The sequence below is a fragment of the Cricetulus griseus genome, chromosome 5, assembly GCF_003668045.3.
Source record: "Cricetulus griseus strain 17A/GY chromosome 5, alternate assembly CriGri-PICRH-1.0, whole genome shotgun sequence".
NCBI lineage: Eukaryota > Metazoa > Chordata > Mammalia > Rodentia > Cricetidae > Cricetulus > Cricetulus griseus.
Genome location: NC_048598.1, coordinates 2,803,511 through 2,824,631, shown reverse-complemented (window position 1 = coordinate 2,824,631; position 21,121 = coordinate 2,803,511). Strand labels below are relative to the sequence as shown.

The 21,121-nt window shown below is 48.3% G+C and overlaps 1 protein-coding gene across 2 annotated transcripts in view; it reads left to right on the top strand.

Moving 5' to 3' along the window:
- Kcnh1 (potassium voltage-gated channel subfamily H member 1) overlaps positions 1-21,121 on the top strand; it is a 268,751-nt gene that overhangs the window by 122,177 nt on the left and 125,453 nt on the right. For both annotated transcript variants that reach the window (XM_035445712.1, XM_035445711.1), the window contains exon 7: positions 8,273-8,702. In XM_035445712.1, coding sequence (XP_035301603.1) covers positions 8,273-8,702 — 430 coding nt within the window. The remainder of the gene's footprint in view (positions 1-8,272; positions 8,703-21,121) is intronic.

Sequence of the window (21,121 nt, the reverse complement as noted above, 5' to 3'; positions counted from 1 at the left end):
GGGAGCCCTACGGAGGTAGGCTTAGCCACAATTCTCAACAAGCTAATTAGAGAGAAGAGGGAAAGAAAAGCAGAGGAGGGAAACTTATTTGGTGTGGCCACAGTGGGAAAAGGAACGAAGAAAGAGAGTCTTGGCAAAGAGGGACTTGGCATGAGGTTTAGTTTACATGGAAGCCAAGGGTATGATAAGCAGTCCTGTCAGGTGTGGTCTTGCCCATTGTAGATTATCTCCTGCTAAGTGGTAGACAAATTGTCAGAACCATATGAAATGTCTTCCTGGGGGACAATCTCCCCTTGTGGCTGGAACCAAGATCCAGTCTTCTCCTTCTGTCACCATGAGACTTTTAGGGGGAAGTTCTGGTTTCTTGGGGACCATTGTTTCAATAGATTGACAGCCAAGGGCAGGACACAGTGTCTCTCTAAAATATCTTTATTTTTGCTAGGATAGTTACATTATCACCTCAGTCAAATCCCCATGGACACAACCCGGGGGTTCAGGCTGCTGATCTGCACTTGGCAGTACCACACTCCTTCTTACATTTCAGGCACCCAATCACCCATCTAAACAAGCTGGCGGAATCCCCCTCCTCTGCCCATCCCGCAGGGGACCTGTGCCATCAATTCCCAGTGCTTGGTAGGAGGCTGCCTGTTTGGGGGCTCCTGCTTGCCTTCCTGCCCGCACCTTGGTCTTCAGTCAGGATCAAACAGGTTGGAGTGGCTTATGTTCAGACAGTGCATGTATGAGGCTTTTAAATCCAAAGAGACCGCATAAAGAACCATCCATGCCTCTCCACTGCCTCCTAGAAGGATGCTTTCCCAATCTCAGGATGGTTTTGTATGAAGAGCTCTAGCCAGTGAGTGATAAAGGACCAGTGTTCTCCTCAGGTCACAGACCTGGGACATCTGTGTCTGTGACTTTTAGGAAAATCACTTGGCTTTTCAGCCACACCAGACTCAGACCTGTATTGTCCCTGAGATTTTGAATCAAATTAGCCTAAAGAGAATTAAAGCCACGGCTCACACAGCTGTAGCGTTCAGACCACAGGGCACAGCATGGCTCCCCAGACTACATGGATTCATCTTTCTTTCTTAGAAGAAGAAAACTGAACCTAGCATCCTGAGCAATGGACGCGCTACTTGATAAAACCAGAGTTTCTGTCTCTTCTCCTTTGGATGTTTTGGTCAGCACAAAGAGTTTATTTCCGGTTTCTCCAGAAGGGAAAGCTTGACAGTGTCAATTCACAAGGGAGCGAGCACGCAGTGTGCTTATGTTTCTGAGAAAGCGCAAAGGAAGTCCAGTTTTAAGCAACGATTTCTAAACTTCCTCCAGTGACTGTTCTCTGCAGGGACGGCACTTTTGCCTCCTGGATGACGTTACTGGACATTATTAGAGGGGTGCAGGAGATCCCATTCTTGGTTTGAAGCTCCTTTAGGGCTCTCAGAAGCCACATCCTTCCTGAATATGGTCAGCAGACCTTTGGATGAGCCAGGAGAGGTCTCCTGTGTGCACAACCTCATGCCCGACCAGACTCGATCACACAGTGGCAGGTGATTTGCCCCCCCCCACCCCCATGCAGCTTGCATTCTGCTTGCTTTGGGCCTGACTGCAGGCAGTGTGAGGGCAGCTCCTTGTTTTCCATCATTGCTCAGTCTAGGGCATGTCTTCCTGTCCTAGGTTCAGGAAATATTCGCTGGATTGAGTTAAATACGGCTGAAATACAATGTTGAAATGAGGAAGGGGAGGCAAATTAAATTTTGGCTTCAGAGAGCAACTTCCATTGAAGCCTGGTAAAAACCAATTTACTCCATTATCGGCAGAAACAGCCGTGAGTTCTCAGAGTGTGGAGCTTTCATGGAACATTCTTGAAGTCGTTTTTTTTTTTTTTTTTTTTTTTTAAGACAACACACAGGCAGTTTCTGTTAATAAAGTAGTAAATCTTCATATTAGGCAGGCTCCCACAGAGAAGAGCCAGTGGCAACTGGGAATGGGATGCATACTTGCTTACCATTGCCAGCACTGCATGCATGGGTGTGTTGCAGCATGCCTAGTATCCGTCACTTCAGAGGCAGAGACAGGAAGATCAGGAGTTCAAGACCATTCTTGGCTACATACTGAGTTCAAGTCCAGACTGTGCTACAATGAGATGAGAGAGGAAGGGTTGGGGAAAGAGAGAGTCCTCCAGTGGAAAAGTCACGTTATATATGTAAATATACATACAGGAACATCCCACACGCACGCGCACTCTCACACACGTCAGGCTGACTCACATGATCATCGCGGCTGCCTACCAGCTACAGAAACAGGGAGGCTGTTTTATGGCTTTGTTCAAGAGGTCAGAAGTCTCAGAGAGACCCAAGGTATAACCCCCACTCCCCTGGCCTGGGACCAAAGTACTGAGAAGCCACTACCCAGGGCCCCTAGTGCAAATCTGAGTTGAAGGTCAAAGATCATTGGTCCAGGCCCCAGAGTGGCATTGGACAGCACACCTGCTAGGAAAGGAACCGCTAGAGGGGAGGACATAGCTTTCCTTTCTTTTCTTCCTGTTCACTTTTCATTCATTCAGGTCCTTAGTCTATTGGTTGGTGCTGCCCAGAGTCCGAGTCACTCAGCTCACTGGCCCGCATGCCATTGTCTCTGCAGACAGCTCAGACACACCCAGCTGGATACTTCAGACACCCCTCGACCTGGCAACTGGACACCCCACAGTAGCATCGCAATCCTTTTAACAGAGGTTCATCACAACCTAGGTTTTCATTCAACAGACGCTGACAGACTGTCCGTGAGGAGCTAGGGCTATGGAGATAGGAGATTGAAGATGGAGTCTGTGGCACTGGTCACTACCTTTGCATTCATGTCCTCTTCTGTAAATAGGTGTATGATGGACTCCCCTGGGAAGGAAGGGTCAAGGAATCGGTGAGATGATATCCCTGATGTCCTCAGGGCCTGGAGGCTAATAGTGAAAAATCTTTTCTCCCTGGCAGTGTCCTCCCAGACCTCAAGGGCATGTCAGTCTATGGCAGAGTGACAGAGTGTGATATGCCCTTCACACCTCAGGGTGCTTTGTATGGCCATCACTTCTTTCTGGAACTTGTTTTTCATAGACAGTCTCATGGCTCACACCCTTGTCTACCCTGGGCCCTGTGAATACCTGAGTGACACTGGTTGGCCACTTTCCTCGTATGTCTGTTTATTTCTTACACCATCTCACAGTAGCTCTGACTTAAGAGTTTTATTCTATTGTCTGTCTTTCTTAATTGGAAGTCCTAGAAGGGTAAAAGTTTGGGTTTGGTCTGTCACCAGGGCTTGAGTTATAAGTAGGGGCTCAATAAGGATTTGTTCAGCTTGGCATGGTACAGCCTTCCTATCCTGTCTCCTTTGGGGACTGAGGCAGGAGGGTTCCAAGTTGGAGGCTTCTCTGACCTGCAGAATAAGTTCAGGGCCAGCCTAGACAACTTAATGAGATTACATCTCAAGCTAAAAAGTGAAAGGAGGCTGAGGTACAGTGCACTGAGACAGTGCTAACCTCCAGATTGGCTGAAGAGTGATTGGACCCCCATTCATGGAGGCTTGGTGGGAGGTGGACACAGCAACCTGGACAGAGGCAGTATTCATCATTGTGAGTGCTAAGTCACTCTTGTTTGGAGAGATGCAAGCTTGGAGCCTAGAACTCACTGTTCTTCACCTCAGAGTTTGAGGGAGAGTAATAGGGAAAGCCAGCATTGATAGAAAGCCACATAAACAAGGTGCCAGGCAGGCACAGTCCATCAAAGATGCCAGGTCATAGACCTTGCCACGTGATGGCAGGGAAGGGGCCTCCCAAGCAATGGGGGTGGAAGATGATACCAAGAATATTTTATAGTTCTAATATGCCATGACCACCATGGTGTCCCCCTGCAGATCTGGGAGCCTGGTGAGATTATCTAAAAACATAGCATTTCAGTAATGGAATGGCATCAGTCTGTGACTTTAGTGTCGATGCCTATGGTAGGAAAAAAAATGTTATCAAGCAGAGAATTGGTGGATCTAGTTAGGAGAGAAGGCAGGGGGCTACAGAGATGGCTCAGTGTGCAAACATGAGGACTTGAGTTTGGGTCAGAGTGCTCAGATAAAGAAGAAAACCGGGCACAGCTGTGTGTACCTGTAACTCAGCACAGTTGGAGCACCAGGGCTTCCTGGCTGTTCCAGCTTCAGTAGGAGACCCTGACTCAAAGGAATACAGTGGAAAGCAGTGGAGCAGGACACCTGATTTCCTCATGTGGCCTCAGCACGCATGCACCCACCCCTGTGCATACGCCTCTACCTCCCTAACACACACACACACACACACACACACACACACACACTTGGGGCGGGGGATGGTGAAGACAAACCTAAGTGAATGGTTCGTTTGGGCTGCACATCACATGATGACTCTGAAAAGCCCACCAGGTGTCCATCTCGATTTGGGTCGATCAGTGATCAGTGCTATCACACAGGGGCCACTGAGATTTCCAGTCTGCCGCTGGGCTAGTTGCGGCTTTCTGGGACGAAGCTCAGTAGCTTCTATTCTTCCGCTCCTCTGTTCTCGTTGGCCCACCTGGAAACTCCTGGCCCTTCTTAATGTCAAGATTCCTATCAAGCATCCAGAATGCAGCACGAGATGGTTTTTCTGCTGCAATGGGTCTCTGGGGAAACCCGATTCTCTAGCCCATCGTGATGTCGTGTTTTCGTGAACTCAAATAAAAAGAGAAATTTGGAGGGTTCTGTTTTATTTATCTCATGTACTGAACTTCAGGAATGTGGGGGTGTGTGGGGACCAAGATAATAGCTTGAGTTGCTTTGGAACAGCCAGGATTCCAGCTGCTGATGTGTTAAAGAGAATTTATCCCAACACTGAGCAATGGCATACCACTGTACAGAGAGACAGCAGTGATGTGCCAGACCCTCCACAGAGCGAGGAAGAAGCAGCTTGCCCTAATCGTCAGTTGAGGAGCTTTCTCAGACTCCTTCTGAACATGTGCTCTAGACTTGGGGTAGTGTCTTCGATCCCAAAATGAGGGGTGACACTGTTCAACCCACTTGTTTCCAGCCTGCACGACTGGTGAATGGTGGCTTCTATCTTTGGGAAGGTGTACTTCCTGGTGACATTTTGGGGACTGAGGATTTTATCACACAGGCAGTCATGCCCAACTGGTAATGGACACAGAGCACTGTGGACTAGTGGAGGAATTGGGGACAGGTTCTGACTTGAGGGTCATCATAGAAGCCTCATGGTGGAGTCACCCACAAGCCTGAAGGATGGTTAGATGACCAGATGGTCAGCCTGACGAGGCACCACGTGTACCTATCTTTCAAACAGACGTGTGAGCCGTTTGGAGCATACATATATATGGTTAAAACACGGCATGGCCTCTGAGTGGCAGTTGGATGTCTACTGGTGGCCATTGTGATGGAAGAGGAAGGGGCAGGGATGTAGCAGGAGGGTCAGAGAGGTGACGTAGCCCACTGATGGCTTGTGAGTGATTGCCTGTGGTGGAGTGGTGCATCTGATTTGTGGGAGAGGACAAAGGGGGCGTCGAGGAGAGGCAGGCCACCCGTGGGGGCCTCTGGACTACTGAGAGTTTCTTTGAACTGAACTTGCACCAGGAGAAATGAGAAGGCGGTTTTGCCCTGGGAAGCAAGCTTTTCTTTGAATTGGTTTCAGGGACCCTCAGGAGGAGGTATCGAGTGGGTGGCTGTGTACGTGATGTTTGATTTCTGACTCATCCCAAAGACTCCTTTGCCTCCCAAAATATCTCCTTCGTGGCAGCTGTAGATGCTGCTCACTCCATTTCTGGAAGCTGTTGGGGCACAGGTGCCTCTGCAGAGAGATCTCCCCTTACCCTGTCAGCTGACCCCTATGAGGTCCTTGTCCACTCTTGTGTGCAAGGTTGATCAAGAGAGAGAAGAGAACACGGAGAGGAATGGCTGTGCTGATGTGAACTTTGTAAATAGATGAGAAACCATCACATCTGTAGCACTTCTACCTCTGCAAAGGCTGACTATTTGTTCTGTTATATTTATTTTGTGGCACTGGAAATAAAAGTCAGGGCTCCTCACAAGCCTTCTGCCATTGAGCTACATTCCCAGCCTTGCTTTATTTTTCTGAGGAGGCAACAAATCCCACTGCTCCCGCCCTGCTCTTTGTACAGCCTCATTTGGGGTCTGCCTGGATGGGCCCCTGGAGCTGGTAGGAAAGGGAAACACAGTTCAGTGCTTATTTCAGAGATTTCTTCCTTATCCACACACTTACAACTTAAGTTAGCTTCGGTTGAGCTCCCACGCAGCACTTTAGGGACCTAGGCTTGTTTAGGGTATAGCTTCAAGATCACACAGACTTACCTGAAGACAGAAACAGACAAAGCAAAATTCCCTGGAAGTGACATCCACAAGGACTCAGGTAGATGGACAGAGCCTGAGAAATACAGTTTAGTGATGAATGCTTGAAGAGAAGTGAGCCCCGGGTGACTCCTTACACAGGCATGGGGAAGAAGCATTTGCTCCTTTTCCTTCTCCTGTCATAAGTTGGCCCTGGGGCTTTAGGAGGATGAGAGAGTCGTGGAGGTACAGAAACTGCCTAGTGGTTGGAAAAGAGAGGAACCCTGCATCGCCCGTGGTGAAGGGCAACATCTTTCCTTGGGTTCTTACTAGGTAAAGGCTGACAGAGTCTTGACGCAAAGAAACATCTGTGTTGTTTGCTTTCTAGGCTGTTTTTAGGGGAAGTGGGAAAAGCTAATGGGGATTCCCAACACACACATCTCAGAATGATATAGGAATTGGGTGGGGAGGGTCCAAGTGCTGTGGCATCTGTTGTGTACCTCGAGTCCCTGTGGGGGTGGGGGGTGCTGGGAGCTGGTAGGTTAGTGTTTGTGGAAGGCTGTGTGGTGCTCTGGGTCACCCCCTCCTTGTTTACACAAGGACACAAGCAGGTCACTGAAGTGTCCAAATGGACACACGTGGCCCAGATTTCCACCTCGTGCTCTTTACAGACCACTGTGGTTTAGTTCAGGGAGAGGGAGAGAGGGAGAGAGAGAGAGAGAGAGAGAGAGAGAGAGAGAGAGAGAGAGAGAGAGAGAGACCCTGGTGATCTTTACATACCACTGTGGTTTAGTCCAGCTTCCTGGACTGACTGACTGACTGACTGACTGACTGACTGACTGACTGACTGACTGACTGTGTGTGTGTGTGTGTGTGTGTACGTGTGTACTTGTTAGTGTCTGACTGTATATACCCCAGCCTCACAGAAGTAAAGACCTTCCCAACAGAATCTCAACTCTTTATTCGTCCAGGCTTCCTTTCTTTACTTCTTCCTCTTTAATTTCTTCTTGTTTATTGTTTGTTTTTTTAAAGCAGGTCTCACTATGCAACCTTGGCTGGCCTGGAACTCACTATGTAGACCAGGCTAGCCTCTAATTCTAATCTCAGCTGGTGCTGAGGTTAAAGGTGTGCACCTCAGCATTTCTTAATCCATTTTAATTTTAGATGTCTTTTACTAATTATTAAAAATTAATGATTATGACAGAAACCAGGTATGTGTATGCACTTATAACTAAATAGGTGAAAATAGAATAAAAAAAACAGCCTGTGGTTCCTGATTGCTTTCTAATGCACACATATTTATTTTCCTATGTGCAATGCAGTGTTTATATAATTCATTGCCACATGAAATAAATATGATACAACTCAAACATTTCATATTGTATAATATGAAATATTATACAACCCTTGAAAGTTTTCTTAAAATAACTAGTGGTACAGAAAGATGCATATATTTGTTCTCATCTATAATAACTCTATTTGCTTTGTTTATTTTTTAATCAAGTCATAAAACACTGAATAGAAATCTCTATTCTGTATGCCTTGGAATAGAATTCAAATTTGAAAGGGATGGAGAAGAGATGGCTGAGCAGTTAAGAGCTGTAGCTGCTCTTATAGAGGATGCAGGCCTGGTTCCCACAATGCACTTGGCCATTTGCAATTGCCTCCCAGGGACCTGAAATTTCCCTTCTGGTCTTTTCAGGCACAAGGCAAGTACCTGGTACACATATATAGCTGCAGATAAAATATTCATACACATAAAATCAAAATAAACAATATATTTTTTAAAAAAAGATTCTAAGTATTTTTTAAGGGTTGTATAATATTGCATGTCATGGAAATGTACAAGATGCTTAAACCGATGGCAGTGGCGGGGCCGCGGGACGGAGCGTTAGCTGTGTTCTTTCTCTCTGAAACTGTGTCCATCCCCTTCCAGGGCATCAGCAGCCTGTTCAGTTCTCTGAAAGTTGTGCGGCTGCTCCGTCTTGGGCGAGTGGCCCGCAAGCTGGACCATTACATCGAGTATGGAGCTGCGGTACTGGTCTTGTTGGTGTGCGTGTTTGGGCTGGCTGCCCATTGGATGGCCTGCATCTGGTACAGCATTGGGGACTACGAGATCTTTGACGAAGACACCAAGACGATCCGCAACAATAGCTGGCTCTACCAACTGGCGATGGATATTGGCACTCCATACCAGTTTAATGGGTCTGGCTCGGGGAAGTGGGAAGGTGGGCCAAGCAAGAATTCTGTCTACATCTCCTCGCTATACTTCACCATGACCAGCCTCACCAGCGTGGGCTTTGGGAACATTGCCCCATCCACAGACATTGAGAAGATCTTCGCGGTGGCCATCATGATGATTGGCTGTGAGTATGGCACTCGGGGTGGATCCAGGGAACTTGCCTGGTGGCCCGTCCTGCTGCAGGCTGATAATGGAGCAGGGGTTGTTCCACTAGCAGGATCAAGGGATGGGTACTTAAGATGATCCATGGATGTGTTTTCTCCTGAAGACTAGGGTTATGGTATTCTTGATCTTTAAATCACTGAGAAACAAATTTAAGTAGTGTAAGAGAGGACTGAGGCTGTATCTCAGTGGGTAAAGTGCTCGCCTAGCATGCAGGAAGCCTTGGGTTCAAACTCCAGCACCATACAAACTGGGTATGGTAGAAATGTGGGTAAACTCAGAATTCAGGGACTGATGGCAGGACAATCAGGAGTTCAAGGTCATCTTTGGCTGGGTAGAAAGTACTAGGCCAGCCTGGGCTGCATGAGACCCTGTTAGGAGAAAGAAAGGGAGAAGAGGAAAGGGAGGAGAAATGGGAGAGGGAAGGAGAGAGAGTCAACTATTACTACTTCCTGGTGCCTTCACCAGTCTGCTTTTTCTATGTATACCCAGTCATCTGGATACTTGATTTTTATTAAGTTTGGAAAGAGAGACTGTTTCATAAACAGTTATGCTGAGATCACCGAGCCATGGCAGGTTCTGTCCGTTTTAGTCTCAAAACAGTGAGTGTGGTGTTTCGATGACACAGTGAAATGGTCACAGCACAGCCAAGTCGATGACTATCTTATTATTTTCTTGATGAGAACACTTTCGTGAACACTCGGCAGGCATCTAATGTGTGTCTTGTGCCATGTGTTGGTTTAAACACAGCTTAGATCTGCATAGTCCAACCTGATAGGAGAAAGCAGCGTCTGAGAGAAGAACTTAGGCTGTCTCTGCCATCTTTACATGGGCTGTGTGTTAGACTGCGGGCACTGCGGAAGCTCGGGGTGAAATGAAATATTCTACTACAATTACTATCCTCCTCAGGGTTTCCAAGGGAAAAGTTTATTTCCCTGGGGTAGCTAGTCTGAGTCATGGCTTCCTTCCTCCGTACCCTTCCTTCCTTGCCCCTCCTCACCCTGTTTTCTTTTTTTGAAGATCAGGCCTTGCAATGTAGCCCAGAATGAGTTGGAACTCACTGTGTAGCGTAGGCTAGCTACAAACTCCTGCCAATCCTCTTGCCTCAGCCTACCTGAGTGCTGGGATTGTAGACCTGAGTTATAATCGTTCCCAACTAAGATCAATATTTTCTTGTCTGATGTTTGGTGGAGAAGTCTCCATGCTTGATATACAAGACAGACAGACAGACAGACAGACAGACAGACAGACACACACACACACACACACACACACACACACACAGAGAGAGAGAGAGAGAGAGAGAGAGAGAGAGAGAGAGAGAGAGAGATTAATGGGATACTGCTCCAGCATTGAATACCCCCCTAGTTCGTTCTTGAGACAAGTGCTTAAGTCTGAGTCATTTTACCACTGACAAGCGTGTGGTTGTTGCTGTAGCAGAGTCTAGAAAGTGCCTTTGGCTGAGGGAATTGGCCTCCCTTTGTCCCAGGAGGTCCTAGAGTGGTGGGAACCTGCCTGACTGGAAACATCAGTGAGCCTGGGTGGTTGGCACTCATGTTGCCAGGGTATCTATCGTGCCGTGTTGGTGCTTCAGTGACAGAGGACATGGGGCAGGCCATACTGTGGAAGCGTCCATTTGCAGTGGTCTGATCAGGCAGAGAGCTCATACCCAGAGCCCACAGACCGTGCTTCCTCTTCTTGGATATGGTCCTTCAAGGTGACATTGATGAGTGAATGGTTGACACCCTTTGCCTACTGGTTGAGAGATCCAGATCTCGGGTAGACTTTGTCACCACACATTGTCCTGTCTGCTATTCCCCACCAGCTTCTTGTAGCTCCCTCCTCATGCCCGACGCAGGCAGATTCCTGAGACTAAAGGGGTAATTGATTCTGAGAACTGGGTGCTGCTGGTGTAGCTGTTGCGTTTCCTCCTTATTTTAAAGTGAGGTTTAATAGAGATGATAGCCTGGCCATGGGAAGCTAGTGAAGGATCCGTGGGTGGCTAATTGCTTCAGTTTAATTAGAACTTGGGGTGCCTTCTCATGTCTCAGGCAAGGATTTAAGACTTTTTCTTCTAGAAGGGGTTTCAGCCTCAACTGCACTAGTTTCTAGTCAGGGCTTGCAGCTTACAAACAGAATGAAACTCCAGTGCTGGGGATCACACTTAGCGCCTTCCACACGCTAAGCATGCTCTCCACCACAGAGCTGCTTCCCAGCCTGCTCCCAGAATTTTTGTGAGCCTCGGAGTACAGAATAATCAAAGTGAGATGCCATGCATAGGGCCCGGCTTCCTTCCCTTCCGGGGAGATGGACGTCCCGTTATAGCCATTACCAAGAATTCGCTGAGTGGCCAGTTAGAAACAGCCCCATTTTGCAGTCTCAGAAGGCTTTCAGGGCTTCTTTACAGTTTGTCACCTAGAAGAAGAAGAAAAAAGTCCTTGGGGCATGCAATGAAGACAACCGTGTCTCCTGCCCCAAACTATTCTCCCATGTTATTTCCTAGTACCCAGGGGAAACCGCGATCATATCCGCTTCTTTTATTTCCCACCTTCTCAGGGCCAGGCGGTGTTCCCACTCCTTATGAAAAATCAAAGAATAATACTCAGGCTGCTTCCTCTGTGTGATGAAGCATGCGATCTGCTGGGCTAAGAGCTCCTGTTTGACTGTTTGCAGAACTCTTGTGAGTGCCAGACACTGCTGAGCACACCCACTTGCTCCATGGCTTACTCTGCCTGTTGTTGGATAAGGAAAAGGAGGCTGGGAGAAGTACCCTCACTGTCTCAAGAATGTGGGCTGTGGGCAGGAGGGAAAGGGTCTGATGGACCCTCACCTGTGATGGTGATGGAGTCACACATTGGTGTGGGCCACCTGCACAGATTCCCCCTGCTCGATCACTGACACGTGGAAAATCCCTCTGTGAACTTGGGCAGTCTACCTATGCCTGTTGTGGAAACCATACCTGTTTGCTGTTTTAATTTAAGAACACAATTATGCTCCGGACACAGGACCTGGTGTCTAGGGATACAGAAACTTTTCAGCAACCTGTCACTTACGGTAACGGCTGTGACTTATGTCTGACAAATCCTTGCGTTAATGAGAAGGGTTTTGCACCATGTGTAATGGTTGGTAATCAGCCTTGCAAACCCACATCTGGGAGAGCCTTGCTTCAGGATGGCTGCTGGGGGTGAGGCTTCTTCCGCTGTCCCTGTGCACATATGTGCACACTTAGGCCCCTTCTGAACCACTCCAGGGGGCAGGGGGCAGACTGACACCAGGACTGAGATATCGTGAGGTCTGGGCATATCCCAAGAGCACTGTGCTCTCTCTTTCCCGGGCTACCTGGCAATCCCTGAAGTGAGGAATGAGACTCGGGTCCCCCCCCCCCCGCTTTGTACTACATGTTTCATGCCATGGGGATGGCATTTCTTGGCTCTTCCAGGGCCATGTTAACTGCTGCAGATGATGTGTGCTTCTTCTGTCTGCTCTGAACCTCTCATTACAGTTTGCTTGCTCTCCAGAGGATCCCAGGAAACAGGAAAATGAAGCATTTACATTACTGTTCTCCATTCTAATAGACTAGCTTATTAGGAGGGTGTGAATGGCTGTCTTCAGTGGGCTGGCTTTATATATAACTTGTAGCCAGCCCTTGCCCTGGCCTCCCTGTTGGCACAAGCCAGTGACAAGGGCTTGGACTTGGAGTCTTCACTGTGGCTGATCCATACCCTGGCATTTGAGGGATTCCTTAGGAGGGAAAGTGTGTATGGGAACAGTGAGTTACCTCAGCCTCAGGTTGGGACCTGGCCATGCCTTGGAGGACTTGATGGTGAAGAGACAGTTGCCATTTCTAAATACGTGCGTGTACTTTTCCATTTCTCCTCATAATGTCACCACTGTCACTCTGTCACTTTAAGTGAGTGGCACTCACCCTCCCTCTCTGGTGATGGTGGGGGATCCAGACAGCATACTCCAACACCACCCAGGCCCTGTGCAGCTTCCTGTGTCTGTGAGTCATGTCTTTCTTCCCAGTCTGCCCCCAGCTCAGCGCCTTCAATCCCAGGCTGGCACAGTGCTCAGGGGATTCTGTGAACACCCGGAGTCTTGCACAGCCCCTCCTATCACTCTCCTGCTGGACTAGAGCCTTGCAGATGAATGCTTTCGAATGCTTCCCAAGGCTTGTCACTCCTACACAACACTCTGAGTGGGCTTCTTTATGTCACCTTCTGGTTTTTATAAAATGACATGGTCACAATTCTCAGTAAGAACGTAGGGGTGGGAGGGACGGTGAAGACTCTGAGGAAATTTTAACAGACTACAGGCTTTCAATAAATATTGACTTGTTCCTTCTGAAAAGTTCAGGCCTTAAACTTTGGGTGTTCAGTGCTACTGGGGAAGCTTATTAATTGTGGGATACAGAATATCCTATTGGGTAGAGACCCAAAATGTGTTTCTTAAAAGTTCAGGCTTTACCTGGCTGCCTCACAGACACCAGAGGCCAGCTTCTTAACTGTGTTCATGTGTCACTTCTGTGTTGGGATCCCATGTGGCTGTTCTAGCTTCATCTATATTTTTCCCCCAGAAAATAGAAAGAAAGGGATGGAAAAGGTCAGCCACACACCTCTCTTTTGAGAATAAGGCTAGGAAGTTATCTATATTCATTTTTTTTCATACCCCGTTGACTGGGATTTAATAACTTAGCCACACATAGCTGCAAGAGAGTCTGAGAAATGTAATCTTATCCTGAATCACTGTTTGAGGGGGGGAAACCCAAAACAAAATCTAGGGGTGTTTTCCCAGGGTGAAGAGACTCCAGCTCAAGTTTGAGATCTGCTCTGTGGTTTGTGTTGTATAGTTTAGTTTTGGTGTGGGGGGAGGGGCCGCCCTGGCTCTGCCCCTGCTGATAGAAGCGAGAAGGACATGCCATGATGAGATGTGACAGCCTTCGAAGAAGGCAAGAGTTTCCATCCGGAGGCCAAGGCTTCCAGTTAATTTTGTGTTTCCTGTTCTTAGAAAAAAATAAAACAATAATTGCTGCTCTGTCTGAGGAGCACGGGGATGCTATTTAATTTCATTTTGGGTTTATGTTTATTTTGGGAAGTGGGGCAGTGTTCAGAACTCTCTGGGAGAAATAAGCACTCATTTGTCCTTTATTCTTAGATGTCTTTTCTAGCCAGGGAGTGCTCTGATTTTCCTCTGGAACTTGATTCTCCCCTACCCACTGACCATGGCTGTGGGTATCTCCACTTGATTCACCCCCACACACCAACCACTGCTGTGAGTAACTCTACCTGTGGCCAGCCTGGAGCTAACACCTGCCCCTCTCTCCCCTAATTCCTCTATTTCAGAAAACAAGCTCTACTTTGTTCCACCCTGTCCCCAGCCACACTGATTGTGCCCTTTAGGGTCACGGGCCTTTTTGGAGGGTTGTTTTTTTGCACACTGGACCTTTTTCTGAAGATGCCTCTAACTATCTCATTATCTTTCTCATGGTGACTTTTGTTCAGCTCCAAGGAGACTCTAGAGGGCTAGACCTGTGGGTCTCTCTGTGCTTCCTCTTCTCTTCCATGCCTGGTGGCTGCGGGAGTGTGGGAAGGAGTGTCACTTCAAACCTGCCAGATCTGGCTGCCAGAAGAATGGACTGGTGCACAGTGCCTGGCACAGAGGTCCCTCTAGGGTGCCTGCAGTAGGAGCTCTTCCCAGCTCCCCATCCCCCATCTTGTAGCGCATTTACGGAAGGCAACAAATGATGATGCTCTCAACCTCATTGGTCCTGTGGGCGTGGTCTTCTGAAAGAATTTGAACTTGCCTTGCATGCAGGGTGTAATGGGCAGGTCCCTAAATACAAGCACATCTGGGTGTGAGTTTGTAGATACAAACAGACCTTCAAGACGTAGGTCGGCCTGACCATAGATCAAGTTAAGGAAAGCTGTTGGTGTGGTTGGAGAGGCCCCCCACAGTCACTGCCCATGCCTCCTGGCAGTGTCCTGATTGGACAAGAGAGAGGGCCAAAAGCAACAGGAGCATCTGAGAGAACCGGAGCACTGAGCACCCGGAGCATCTTGAGTAAGGCATTCACAGCCCAACAACCCTTAAAACAGGTCTCACTCCTCTTTGATAGACACAAAATAGCTTGCCCCAGGGCATGGCTTCTGAGGTGGCTGGGCTGGATTTTGATCCCGGTTTCACCTGACAACAAAGTCTTTCTTTTTTGTGTTGTTGCTTCCCTTGCTGATTATTTTGGGACACAGCAAGGTAAAACATCCTTCGTGTTGTGTGTGTTGAGGGCATGCAGAAGTAAGATTGGAGGAGTTGTGCAGGGACACCAGGGAGGTGCTGTCCTGCAAGATAGTTCTCTAAACTCGACTTAAAATTATAATGAAAACTATCTGATTGAATCTACTGTGGGAGGACACTGGCCTTGACCGTAGCTGGACACCACCCGGAAGAAGAATTTACAACAAAACAATCACTAGGTGTTAGGAAGCTCAGATGCTGATGCAAGCTAATGGAGGAGTTGTCTCTGGCCTTACAGATGGGCATGTTATTTGCAGAATCCCCCCCCCCCTTGTTTTTTAAATGCAGTTTCTACTGACTGGTAAGATTGTTAGAACTCAACTTTGTAATATTGTTAGAGCTCAATGTCTTTGTTTCCACTGTGCTTCCGTGCCTGTCTCCTTGGAAGCTCACAGCACTCTGTGGAGAAGGTAGTACTGCCTCTTTATGGCTAAGGAGACAGCGGTGCTGCTTGCCACAGGTCATGCAGCTAGCAAGAAGGGAGCCGGACTCACCAACTCTGTGCAGTGTTGTTTCCCACTGTCTCCAAGTGCCATGACAACCACTGGTTCTGGAAACCACAGGCGATGCTGGTGGGGCAGCAGCTGGTGCCTTCATGGGCTGTGTCAAAACACAAGGAGATAGGCGATGGAGGGTCACTTTCCACTTGCAGCAGAGGAATTACTAAATGTCATCTCATACCCCCCGCTGCTTTGTGTCAGGTATTTATCATAGTTGGCAACCAATAGGCTGACACACACTGGCAGCTCAAGAGAAATCATACTGAGGAGGAGAGAACTTCTCTTTCTTTGAAACTGATAGATGAGAGTCTTCTGGGGAAAGTTTAGGAAGACCTATGAGTCATCATCTTTCTATGAGTCTCAGCTACAACCCCAGTTCCCAACAAGAATGAGATAGCTTCAGAGAATTCAGCCACCACCTGTGCCCTTCGTTCCTCCAAGTACTAAGGAGAAGAGAGTGGTGGGTCTGAGATGAGGGCCTGCCCTGTCCCTGCGTGTCCTGGGCAGCCCCTCAGACTCTGTCCTGTGGTAGATTCATGCTTGTGACTCACTCTGAGTCTTCCATGTGCCAAGAGATTGGGATCGCACCACCTTGCCAGGAGGCCAGTGTACTGCGTGTTTTGAGCACTTCTGTCCTGTAGACTTCCACTTAGAAGCTGTCTGGGCTGCAAGTGGGGCCTTTGCCCCGAAAGATTCTTGCACTATATGTGGATTGCATCACTCAGTCTCTCAGACCAAAGATCCCTCAGCCCTGCTGTCAGTCCGTTTATTCAAAGACTGCCCATTTCTATAGGACAGTCCTCTTTAGAGGAGACTAACTGGGTAAGAGAGACTTGGGAAAGCGACTCCCAGTGCCCACAGTGCCAAGGTCATACGTAGCTGGCAACAGGCCGGAAGCCACCTTTATGTTCCAGAAGTCACAGAGCTTTGAAAGCTCAAGGATCAAATCAGATGAGCACGGAAATGGATCCTGGCTCTGCTGTGCTACTTGAGAGGATGAAACTACTGTGTTCCCGAGCCTGCCTCTTCATCTGGGAATGCTGCAAATGGGATGGCAGTGATGAAGGCCAAGGCTGTTCCTTCTGGAGCCTTTGTTACTGCTTGGCATCCGGGTGGGAGCCAAAGATGGCCTCGTGTCAGCAGAGGAGCTGCTGGTCTTTACTGTGCCTTCTCGGATTTGAGTCCTATGACTTTTCTACCTTCTGGAAGGAGGCATGATAGAAGGCCCAGGGATGGCCCATCTTGTGTGTGAGAAGTGCTTAATGAAGGTTTGTGTGTGGGGGACTCAGTGCTTGGGAATCTTGTGGCGAGGATACCTTCAGGCAAACACTTAGAGGGCCAGCTCCACGAATCCGCCACTGACCTGACTCCACAGTCTCTCCGAACATTTTCTCTTCTTACTTTTCTTCACTGTGGTCCTTTATGCCCATGTGAGGGGGAATGGTTTTAGCTCTCATCAGCTAGAGGCCTGGCTCTGAATTATAGTTCTGTGGTGGCAAAACCCACCACTGCCTCAAGGAAACTTGGCAAGGAACGGGCTGGAGAGGAGCCCAAATTGAAGGGCAACAGGGTTTGGGGGAAGGCAAGTCTGTGCAGAGTCACTCTGAGTTCTGCAGAGCATGGCGCTAACACTGGCCAGGCTGACCCTTCATTTGTGCTCTGGGAAAGGAAGGGAAGAGGCTCTCGGGTGAGCCTGAGTGGGAGTGGCAGAGCCAGAGCAGGAGAAGGGAGCACTCCCCTTCCTGCTTAGAACTGGCATAATGGCAGGCCACACCCCTGGCTTATCGAGCCCAGGTTTCCTGTGGGTGAAGTGGATGATCCATTGGAGAAACTGCAGTGTAAATTGGCAGAGGAGGCAGGGACAGCCCTGCAGAGAGCACAGCGATGGGCTGCTGGACAGAGACTGCCCACTGGGCCAGGTTGGTGAGGTAGGGACAGAGGCAGGGACAGGTGGGAGCCTGGTTCTTCGTGGCTGGCTTTGGAGTCCTCCCTCCAGGGAAGCTCAGGTGTTTAATTACACTGAGCTGTGATCACATGCAAGCACAGAAGGCCTTGGCTGGAACCCAGCAGTTTAACAAGTGGGAGGGAGTCAGGATTTCAGAGCACAGGGCTTTGTGAACATGGCTGGGTGTCATTTCAGCCTCTCATCCTTGCTTTCCTCTTCTGCCCCCAGTCCCCTCACAGATCAAAGTCTTTCTGTGTGCCAGGCACTTAAACAAGGTGTGAGAACATATGGGCCGGCCGCTGTCCTCTGGTGATAATGAACCAGATCTACAGTGGTGTGGGCACTCCCTGAGCTCCAGGCTCATTTTCCAAATGGTCCCATCAACCATGTCCCCAGGATTCCCTTCTGCGGTTGGATTTTTGGACCCAACCCCACAGTGTGAGATTTACCCAAATGTGGCTTTCCCAACCTTGACTATATTCATCCAGGAACACAGACCGGCACAAAACTCTACTCTTCCTTTCTATCATGTGTAGCAAGATTGTTAGAATTCAACTCGTTTAAGTTTTTAATTACAATTTTTTCATATGCATTTGTGTGTGTGTGGGCACGTGTGTGTGAACACATGTATGTGGAGATTCAAGGTCGACGTTGGGAATAATTTTCAACTGTTCTGCTATCATATCCGCTGAGACAGGGTCTCTCAGTCACTAATAGGGCTATTCCACTAGCCAGATTTCTTTGGGGATCCCTTGTCTTTGCCTTCCAACACTGGAATTACAGGATGGCTGCCATGCCTGTCCAGTGTTTCCATGGGTTCTGGGGATGTTAAGTGTTGCGTGGCAAACACTTAAACCATAGAGCCATTTATCTACTCAATTCAGTTTTTAATTTCTTTAAAAAATTTTTACTAGTTGCCGGGTGGTGGTGGCCCACACCTTTAATCCCAGCACTCAGAGGCAGAGGCAGGCAAATCTCTGTGCGTTCGAGACCAGCCTGGTCTACAAGAGCTAGTTCCAGAACAGCCTCCAAAGCCACAGAGAAACCCTGTCTCAACCCCCACCCCCCACCCCCGAAAAAAAATTTACTAGTTCACAAAAGTATAAAAGTTGTACATATATTCATGTGTTTCTGTATAATATCCATTACATACATATTGTGCTATTTATTTATTATTCATTCATTCACTCACGCATTCATTCATAGTACTAAGGAGTGAACTCAGGTCCAAGCATGCTAGGCAAGTTCTCTACCAACAAGCCATGTCCCCAGAACTCTAAAGTGCAGTGCTTAAATCAAGCTACACATATTCATCTCCTCAAGCATTCACATGGCCTTCCAAGGGAAAACTTTCACAGTCCTTTCCCTCTTGTTTGTAGAGTCTGTCATTGTCATCTGTGCCGCAGTGCTCAGAGCTGCTGGCTTATTTCACTCGATACAGTGACCACTGTTTCCATTCGTGTTGCAAATAACAGGACAAAGCTTACTGTCTGAGACATTAGTGTTGTTGTTGTTGCTAACTCAGGGCCCCTAGTGCTGCCTATTTTTTTTTTTTTTTGTGGGAGTGGTATGGGGAGCCATGTGTAATTATAAGTAGGCATTTGGGTGTGTTGGCATGGAGTGTACATGTGTGCCAAGTGTGGGGGTCAGAGGTTGGCGTCAGATCATCCAGTGCTCAGCTCGATCACTTCTCCAGTTTTGTTGTTGTTGTTTTCTGGTGAGACAGGGTCTTCTCCCCAAGCTTGGAGCTTACCAACTGGTTAGACCAACTGGCCTGTCTCTGCTACCCTAGAACTGGGGCTACAGGCAGCCACTGCCATGCCTCTGGCTTTTGTGTGAGTCCTGGGGGGTCTGAACTCAGGCTGGTGTTTAGGTGGTAAGCACTTTGTTGATGGAGCCATCTCCACAACCCAGAGCTGTCTTTTCTCTCATCTGGTCACATCTCCTTTCCATCCCTGGCTAGTCCTCCAAATTCTCGTGTGGTTTCTTGGTTGCAATGGGATCCTATCATGGTGGGTGGATCTTTCTGACCATTGAGGTGCTGATGTTCTGTGTCACCACGGTGACTTGCAGGAGCTCGATGCTTTGCTCCAACATAGGGAAAGTATCCTGTGTCATCCTGCTGAACTCTGGTACTGGAACAGTAAGGATCCATTGTGTTCAACTGTCTCTTGTTGAAGCATTTCTTTGTCCCAGTCTCTTTCCATAGAGTCTGTTTGAGTTGGGGCAGGAAGGCTGTGTGCTCTCTCTTCTCACAGAGACTCAGCAATGGCAGCGCTGCTAGGCAAGGCTTGCTCTTGGCCAGTGTCTATACATGGAAGGCTGTGTGTCTACACGTGGAAGGCTGTGTGTCTACACATGGAAGGCTGTGTGTCTACACACGGAAGGCTGTGTGTCTACACACGGAAGGCTGTGTGTCTACACACGGAAGGCTGTGTGTCTACACACGGAAGGCTGTGTGTCTACACACGGAAGGCTGTGTGTCTACACACGGAAGGCTGTGTGTCTACACATGGAAGGCTGTGTCCACATGTGGAAGGCTGTGTGTCTACCTTCTCTTGAACTGGCGTTTGGACTCAACTCCATGATCCCAGTAGACTGAGCCCTTCCCTACTGGCCACAACCTCTCCGTAGTTAAGGAAGACTGTTACTCACTTGCTCTCTCTGTAGCGGTGTAACCCTGGGAAGCAGACATTAGTTCCCACGTCCCACTCTCAGCAGAATGGTTCCCAGGGTCTCATTAAATAAATTCCAACCTTTTACCCACATGGGCTTAGATGTGGATTTAGATGAGCTGTAATTTGAAGTTTACCTTTGTGATCCTGGATTGTCTGTGATGCATGATCACAGGGTTCTCCTCCCCTTTGGGGTGAATTACCATTTCCTTCTCCCTTTCTGTGCACAGAAGTGAAAATGCTTAAGAAGTCCAGTTTCAAAAAAAAAAAAAAAAAAAAAGAAGAAGAAGAAGAAGAAGAAGAAGAAGAAGAAGAAGAAGAAGAAGAAGAAGAAGAAGTCCACTTTCACTGGGCAGTGGTAGCACACGCCTTTAATCCCAAAATTCAGGAAGCAGAGGCAGGTGGATCTCTGTGAGCTCAAGGCCAGTCTGGTCTACACAGAGAGTTCCAGGACAGCCATTGATACACAGAGAAACCCTGTCTGAAAAACAAAACAAAACAAAACAAAAAATATCAAAACAAACAAAAATAGAAGTCTAGTTTATTTTCTTTTGCTTTTGGTGCTGCATTTCAGGGTCTAGGTCTTGAATTCACCCTCTGGTGCTCACCTCCCTGGCCTCTAGTGATACATGGCATGATCTGCACCTCTGAAGATCATAGGTGTCACCTTATTTAATCACTCCTCACATCTGGCACCACCTCTGGGTGACTTTGGGGGGGTTCTCATGCCAGGATCCCCCTTCTGATCAACAGCTTCGATGCATGCAAACTGTAGGTGATGGTGGCTGCCTGGCAGGCTGGTCTTGAGCCACAGACACAGTATTTGAGAAATCCTTGGCGGGGGCCTGGATAGTGGTAAGTCCCGAGTGACTGACATGGTCCTCTGGAATCACACTGACCATTCTTCCTCGTCCTCTGTGTCCCCTCACTCCAGATGGAGATGTGGGCGTTGCCGGATGAGAACTTCCTA